The sequence below is a fragment of the Pyrgilauda ruficollis genome, unplaced genomic scaffold (assembly GCF_017590135.1).
Source record: "Pyrgilauda ruficollis isolate IOZ18807 unplaced genomic scaffold, ASM1759013v1 scaffold183, whole genome shotgun sequence".
NCBI lineage: Eukaryota > Metazoa > Chordata > Aves > Passeriformes > Passeridae > Pyrgilauda > Pyrgilauda ruficollis.
This window is the reverse complement of record NW_024517318.1, coordinates 502,499-510,874: the sequence shown is the minus strand read 5'-3', so window position 1 is coordinate 510,874 and position 8,376 is coordinate 502,499. Positions and strand designations below refer to the sequence as shown.

Below are 8,376 nucleotides of genomic sequence, written 5' to 3'. Positions count from 1 at the left end.
ACGGAGCTTCCCCTGTGGCCAAAAACTACTTGTCAGCCCTACTGGGAGGCATCCAAATGTCAGAACATGGAGCCACCAGGGACTGGGGGACAGAGGAGGGGCAGCCAATACACGAATGATCAGCTCTGGATCCCCAGAAAGTTTTCTCCTCCCACACAGAAATGCCAGCATGTGCTGCCAGAGCCACCCCACCCTGCCTTTTACAGTCCCCTTTACATTCCCCACCCTCCACACACCACAGGTGGGTTAACCCTGTAAATAAGTATTTGCTTTGCAAGCATAAGAAGAGAAAGTGGTACAGGCTTGGGGGGAAGTTCTTGTGCAGTAGAGAGGAAGGGAAGTGCCACTTTAATCTAAACAGAAGCAAGGACTGGGCTTGTCGGTCCATTTTCAGCAAGGGACCGAACTTTTCAGCAAAGAACCGAATGTCACATCTCTATAAAGTTAGAAACACATTTATGCTTTTGGAGCAGACAGGAGAACACTTTAAACACCGCAATAGCCTATGCAATTCTTTTACAAAACAAATACAGGAAGCCTGGCTCTATCTCTTCCGCTGAAAACACAAGGGCCATTGCAAAGAAACTGCAAACTCTACTCACCTGTCCCTGCTTTCAAGACACCACAGAATTCACTGCTTAGCTGGAGAAGAGTTTTAAGAGTTTGGTGTCTGTGAGAGCACCTACAACTCTATGTTCTGGCACTTCCTCCTTCTGAGAAGAAATGACAAGAGTAAAAATCTGAGTACATAGAAAAACACGATAGATGAAGGAAGTGACATCACTCATTTATCCAGTGAGCAGCTCATAAAAAGGACATACATAGTGCAGCAAACAACATATGCAATTATAAAGTAATTATGAAAAAAAGGGAAGAAATTCAGACCTCATAGTCACTACACTTTAAACTTGAGTCTGTGCCAGGAAAACTTTTGGTTTTGTTTTCTCCTGCTTTGCTAAAATTTTAAACCATCACACCGCTGCTGGGACTGCCATGATAACTGAGCTGAGCCTTCCATAGAGCTGCCTGCTCCCACCCCAAGCCCTAAGTACAGAATGACCCCTTGGACACATGCTCTTTTGACCAAATGCTTTACTTGTTCATTAGGGAATACTCCCTCATATGCCAGGGACCTCACTGAAGGACTTTGCCACATTCAGGTGTCCCTCATTCTATGACAGTTCCCCTTTGCCCCTGTGAGCAGGGGTGGCTGGCCTTTCCTTGCATGAGACATGCTGGCACATTCATAAAATCCCTCCTTTATCAGTACAGCTGCTAAATTTAGGGTCTACTGCAGTTCCTCTTCAGCTGCCTGAAACAAATGTTGCTCCGTAGTGTCCCAGACCCCTCTCCTCTCCCCAAATCCTTCCATGCAGAGCAGCACCATGGATGGACTCATGACAACTCTTGTCCCAGCACAGGGACTCCACAACCACTCTGGGCAACCTGATCCAGTGTTTCACCACCCTTCCTTTCATTCAAACTTGCCACACTTCAAGGAGTGCCCATTGTGGCTCCTGCCATCTCTGCATCGAACAGAGGAGAGTCTCACTTGTGTCCTCCACCCACCCACCTTCAGCCAGGTGTTTGTACACCCTGACCAGACAGCCCAGACTGCTCTAGTCAAGAAAGGTCAGCTGAGCTCTCCCAGCCTCTCCTCATGCACCGTGTGCTCCAGTCCCCTTCTCACCTTAGTGACCCTTTGCCGGACTTGCCCCAGTATTGACATACCTCCCTCATCCTGGGATTCCAGAACCAGCCCTCCAGGTGTGTCTCACCAGTGCTGAGTGGTGGGCAAGGATTTGCATTAGGGGTAGATGGATGACCCCACATCATCTACTGCCTACAACCTCAGTGACAACTTCAACTTACCAGGTGTCTGCTGGAATCCCACCCAGCAGACAGGAGACACTCCAGGAGGTTCCTGGAGCATGTGGAAGAGAACTTGCTGACACAGCTGGCAGGCAAGCCCACCAGAGGCGGTGTCCCAGGGGATCTGCTGTTTACAAACAGGGGAGCATCGGTGGGAGATGAGGTTGCCTGAGGCCATCTTGGGTACAGTGACGGTGACATGATTTGATTTCAGTTCTCAGTGAAGGGAGGGAAGAAGGAGGAAGGGGGTCAGCAAAACAACTACTTTGGATTTGTGGAGATCAGGCTTTGGTCTGTTAAGACCACAGGTTGAGAGAATCCCTTGGGAGGCAGTCCTGAGGGGCCAAGGAGCCCAGGAAGGTGGACGTTCCTCAGGAAGGAGGTCATAGAGGTGGAGGAGGAGCCCATTGCAATGTGCCATAAGCTGGTTCAGGGAAGGCTGGCCTGGAAAATGGCAAGCTTCCACTGGGACTTGGGGAAGAACAGAGCAGCTCTGGAAAAAGGGTCAGGCAACTCAGGAAGACTACAAGGATGTCATGATGTTAATCAGAGAGAAAACTAGAAAGGTAAAAGTCAATCTGGCCACCAGCATAAAAGTTAAGAAAAAGTGCTTTTTCAAATGCATTAATAACAAAAAGAGGCCAAGGAGATTCTCCATCCTTTATTGCATGCTGGAGTGGAATGACTTCCAGGGATGAGGAAAAAGGCTGAAGTACACAATGCCTTCTTGACCTCAGCCTTTAACCAAAAGCCCAGTTACCCTCTGCATATCCAGCCCCCTGAGCTACAAGACAGAAACAGGGAGCAGAACAAAGTCCCCACACTGCAGGAGGAAGTTGTTAGCGAGCTGCTGTGCTGCCCAGACATGCACAAGTCTAGGGAGATGCCATCCTTCTGCTGGGAGCTGGTGAAGCAGCCCACAAAGCTCCACTCTCCGTCATTTGTCAGCAGTCCTGGTGAACGAGAGCTCCTGGGTGACTGGAGGTTGGCCAGTGTGACGCCCCTCTATGAGAAGGCTTGGAAGGACAACTGGGGGAACCAGAGGCCCATCAGCCTAACCTCAGTGGCAGGTAAGGGTATGGAACAGATTACCCGGAGTGCAATGACATGATGTGTGCTGCACCACTGGGGCGTCAGGCCTAGCCAGCACACAAGTTCAAGCAGGTCCTGCTAGACTGACCCAACCTCTTTCTATCAATACCCAATGGATGGGGAAAGGCTATGGATGTTGTGTACCTGGGCCTTCAGTAAAGCCTTTGATCACTGCTCCCACAGCGCTGTCCTGGAGAGCATTGTCCTTGCAGCCCACAGATTTAACAGGTTCCCTGTTTGCTGGGAATAAACTGCCTGGATGGCTGGGCCCAGAGAGCGGTGGTGGAATTAATCCAGCTGGCAGCGGGTCACTGGTGCTGTGCCCCAGGGCCCAGTGTCAGAGCCAGTCCCATTTCATATCCTTGAGGTTGAACAAGATACTAAGTGCTGGGTACTGCCCCTGGGTCACAACCCCCAGCAGCTCCAGGCTGGGGAAGAGTGGCTGGGAAGAGCACAGCAGGAAAGGGTCTGGGCCTGCTACTCCACAGTGCATGCCCAGGGGGGCAAGAAGGCCAATGGCTGCTGGGCTGGGTCAGCAATGGTGAGGCCAGCAGGACCAAGGCAGTGACTGTCCCTCTGTCGTGGGCAGTGGAGAGGTCTCACCCCAAGTGCTATGTCCTGTTCTGGTCTTGGCACTGCAAGATGTACATTGAGGGGCTGGAGTGTGTCCAGGGGAGGGAACAGAGCTGGGCAAGAGGTTGGAGCACAAGTCTGATAAGAAGCAGCTGAGGGAGCTGGGGGTGTTTAACCTGGAGGAAAAGGAGGCTCAGGGGAGCCCTATTGCTCTCCACACTTCCCAGACAGGAAGGTGCAGCCAGGTGGGGGTCAGGCTCTGCTCCCAGGGATCCAAGGGACAGGATGAGGGGAAATCAATAGAATGGTCTGAGCTGGAAGGGATGCTAAAGATCATCTTGTTCCACCCCTCCTGCCGTGGTGAAGGACGCCTTCCACTATTCCAGGTGGCTCTGATCCCCATCCAACCTGGTCTTGGACACTTCAGGGATCCAGGGACAGCCACAGCTGCTATGGGCAACCTGTGTCCAGGCCTCACCACCCTCACAGGGAAGAATTTCTCCCTCATATCTAACCTAAACCTGCTCTCTGTCAGTGTGAAGCCATTCCCTCTAGTCCTGCCACTCCAGGCCCTTGTCAAGAGTCTCTGCATCTTTCCTTTAAGCTCCCTTCAGGCACTGGAAGGCCACAAGGAGGTCACCCCAAAGCCTTCTCTTCTCCAGGCTGAACACTCCCACTTCCCTCAGCCTTTTCTCCCAGCAGAGCTGCTCCATCCCTCTGATCCCCTTGGTGTCCCTGCTCTGGCCTGGCTCCAGCAGGCTCCCTGTCCTTACTGTGCTGGGATCCCAGAGCTGGATGCAGAACTCCCTGCACCATGGTAGGTTCAGCTGGATATGAGGAAGAATTTCAGAGTGCTTAAGCACTGTGTGCCACAGGCTCCCCAGGGAAGCGGTGGAGTCACTATGCCTGGAAGAGCTCCAAAAAATGAGTATACACGGCACTTTGGGATAAAGGCTTGTGGGTATGGTGATACTGAATTGAAGGTTGGACTCCCTGATCTTGGAGATCTTTTCCAAAATTCATGTGCTTCTGATTTTTTATTTTTGCCCCCGGGGACACTGCTCTGAGTCCTGCACCTGGTCCTTCTGTTGCTGTGGACATGTTGTCTTCTGGATTTCCACAGTGGGCTCAGTATTCCACTAAAAAGGATGTAATCCTCCCCACAGCACTGCAGAAGCAGGAAATGCTGAGCCCCTTCAGAGTGTGACAATGGCTGCTTAGATGTTGGTATCCTACAAGAACTACTTCAGCAGAACAAGGATATTCATAACTTCTGCTCCTCAAAGATCTGCTTTTGTCTATTTGTTTTCCTGAGGAGTCTGAGACAAGTCATGCCACTGCTGTGGATCTAGAAACAGTAGGAAGCATCATTTGAACTTTTCTTACTGCAGAAGTTTAGAACAACTTCACACTGAGCTACACTGGGATATAAACTGCTTTCTGCTTCTTAAAGCAAATTTCATATACTCTTCATGTGTTTCCCCATGTGTAAGGATCTTTGCCAGCCAGGGAATTCTGTTCTGAGCGCCAGCAATCTGAGCCCTTTGGCACTGTCTGGTAGTGATTCACAAACTCAGAAATGCCAGCATCCTAAGCATTCTCTCTCCAGCCAGAGCTTGCTCTCTCTGAGCCAGCCTGAAGGGAAGGAAAGAAAAAACCTGACAGATGAGGCAGCAGAATATGAGCCTTCCTTCATAGGTCTGTGTCCCACCTTCGTAGTGATGCACAACAAACTCTGGGAACACCATTAGAGAACTCATCTGTCATCCTCTAGAATTTCCAGTCATTCTGAACACGAAACATATGCAAAAAACTCTGGCAGGAGGAACCCAAACAAGCAAACAGGACAGAGAACTCAGCTGGCACAATCACATTTGCCATTTCTCCCTTGATCGCTGTACCTGGATCACATATGGAACTTCTCATGGGCCCATTAAATGGCTTCTTAGAGGCACTGGGAGGTATCGTAATGGAAGGCACTGGGACTTGGGGGACAGAGGAGAGGCAGCCAATAAACAAATGATCAGCTCTGGATCCCCAGAAAGTTTTCTCCTCCCGCACAGAAATGCCAGCATGTGCTGCTAGTGCTACATGCAGCAAAAGCCACCCCACCCTGCCTTTTACAGTCCCCTTTACATTCCCCACACTCCACACACCACAGCTGGGTTAACCCTGTAAATCATTTTTTGAACTGTAGCGGAGAAAGAAGCACAGACATGGTGGGACAGAGATGATGCAGTAGAGAAAGCACAAAACTCACCTGTCCCTGCTTTCAAGACACCACAGAATTCCCTGCTTAGCTGAAAGGATGTTTCAGAAATTAAAGTCTGTGAGGATGACTACAACTCTATGGTCTGTCACTTGCTTTTTATGAAAAGGAACAGTGAGCACAATGAGGAAAAAAAGGGCAGGATGTGATGTCATTTATCCGTAATGAGTAGCTGATACAAAGGTCACACAGATGTACCGTGAACAAACCAGTTAGTTCAAAGCTAATTAAAAAAAAAAAAAAAAAAGGAGGAAATTGAAACCCCACTGTTGCTAGACTGAGCTTTAGACTGGTGGGAAAATGGCTCAATTTGTTTTCTCCTCCTTTGCTAAGAATTCCCAGCCCTCACGCTGATGCTGGGACTGCCATGATAACTGAGCTGAGCCTTCCATAGAGCTGCCTGCTCCCACCCCAAGCCCTAAGTACAGAATGACCCCTTGGACACATGCTCTTTTGACCAAATGCTTTACTTGTTCATTAGGGAATACTCCCTCATATGCCAGGGACCTCACTGAAGGACTTTGCCACATTCAGGTGTCCCTCATTCTATGACAGTTCCCCTTTGCCCCTGTGAGCAGGGGTGGCTGGCCTTTCCTTGCATGAGACATGCTGGCACATTCATAAAATCCCTCCTTTATCAGTACAGCTGCTAAATTTAGGGTCTACTGCAGTTCCTCTTCAGCTGCCTGAAACAAATGTTGCTCCGTAGTGTCCCAGACCCCTCTCCTCTCCCCAAATCCTTCCATGCAGAGCAGCACCATGGATGGACTCATGACAACTCTTGTCCCAGCACAGGGACTCCACAACCACTCTGGGCAACCTGATCCAGTGTTTCACCACCCTTCCTTTCATTCAAACTTGCCACACTTCAAGGAGTGCCCATTGTGGCTCCTGCCATCTCTGCATCGAACAGAGGAGAGTCTCACTTGTGTCCTCCACCCACCCACCTTCAGCCAGGTGTTTGTACACCCTGACCAGACAGCCCAGACTGCTCTAGTCAAGAAAGGTCAGCTGAGCTCTCCCAGCCTCTCCTCATGCACCGTGTGCTCCAGTCCCCTTCTCACCTTAGTGACCCTTTGCCGGACTTGCCCCAGTATGGACACACCTCCCTCATCCTGGGATTCCAGAACCAGCCCTCCAGGTGTGTCTCACCAGTGCTGAGTGGTGGGCAAAGATCACCCCCCATGATCTTGCAGGCCATGCTCCATAGGCCGTGAGGGCATCTGCTGGCTCCTGGTCAGCTTTGTGGTCCAGGGAAAAACAAGGCCATTTTCTGCCCAGGTGCTTTCCATCAAAATGCTGCCTATAATTTTCATAGTCTTGCTTATTAAATTTAAAAGCTAAGTTAACTAATACAGGGTTTGAATATGCAAACAAAAAATGTGTCCAAACAAAAATTGCAAAGTGCCAAGAGACACCTCACTGCACAATGTAAGCCCTGATATAAAAATATCATCAAGGTTCCCTTGTTCCAAGCACAAAAGGGATAAAACAAAGGAAACAGACACAGGGCTGCCACCACAGATTATCTTGTAACTTTACCATATAAAGACTGCCACCAGTCTGCTGCTGATGGATCTGCACATGCTCATGCCTACTTTTAGCCCATCCTGCCCTGAGGAATGTGATTTCCTGCCCTACATGACTAACAGTGCTTCACTGATATTTCCTTGGTAGCAAAATCACAGACAGCAAAAAAGGGAAACAACCCAAACGAGATGATAATTGAATGACTGACTGATGGTACATCATGAATTGTGCATGAAGCCAACTTACATGAAGCCAAAAAAGCATCCTGCATTCCTGCAATCCTTAGCTTTTCAAATTGTAACAGTAGATATTCAGAAGTCCCTGAAACCTGGCAAATCATTTCTAATAAGAAAAAAATTTCATTACTGAGTGATATTCTTATAAAACATCATATGACCTACATGATAGTTGAAATAGTGATAACAAATGGAAGAAATGAACTCTGAAAATTCTTTAAGGGCGTGCATTTGTGATGTCAGAGAACAAAATGTTCTCACTTTGCACTGAAAGCAATTAGGATTGTATTTACATAATTACATTAGTATTGTGTAATTCTCAGAGTACAAGTTCTGCAGAAGTTCACAAAACCTCCAGGCCTAAATCTTACTATACCAAGTAAAACTAAGTGTTTTATCTAGAGGTGATCAGATGATTACAGGAAAACTACAGTTGTCCATATGACAGAAGTGCAAGTATTGTTTCAAAACCAGGATATAAATGGAGGATCTCAATAAGGACTTCGCTATTGTTTCCCTTCTAGGATTTAAATGATATGGCTTATACCCAGGTAATTAGGAGATTTAGCCTATGAAGCTGAATAGGCCTGCAAATTAACAGAAAATTACAGGAAAGAGGGTGCAAAGGGATGATCTGACTATTAGCAAATATATGTGTATCTACAGATACATGATATATTACTAACTAAAATGGACTTGCAGTGTAATTCTTTGTTGTACCTCGGAACATGCAGAGAAACTGGTTAGAGATGGTTTTGCATGTTGGGCAAGATGCTTTGGTTGATCCCAACAGTTTCACGCAAT

At 48.3% G+C, this 8,376-nt stretch overlaps 1 protein-coding gene across 17 annotated transcripts in view; it reads right to left on the bottom strand.

The window, feature by feature from the left end:
• Positions 1-8,376, bottom strand: part of A4GALT (alpha 1,4-galactosyltransferase (P blood group)) — a 28,235-nt gene that overhangs the window by 6,446 nt on the left and 13,413 nt on the right. For 8 of the 17 annotated variants that reach the window (XM_041464695.1, XM_041464699.1, XM_041464696.1 and 5 more), the window contains one exon: positions 603-713. The exons of 4 other annotated variants lie outside the window; for them this stretch is intronic. Coding sequence is in view for 4 of the 13 variants with exons in the window: in XM_041464708.1 (XP_041320642.1) it covers positions 5,128-5,135 (8 nt within the window). In the remaining 9 variants the exon portion in view is untranslated. 5 more of the 17 variants (XM_041464710.1, XM_041464707.1, XM_041464709.1 and 2 more) reach the window with 3 other exon arrangements.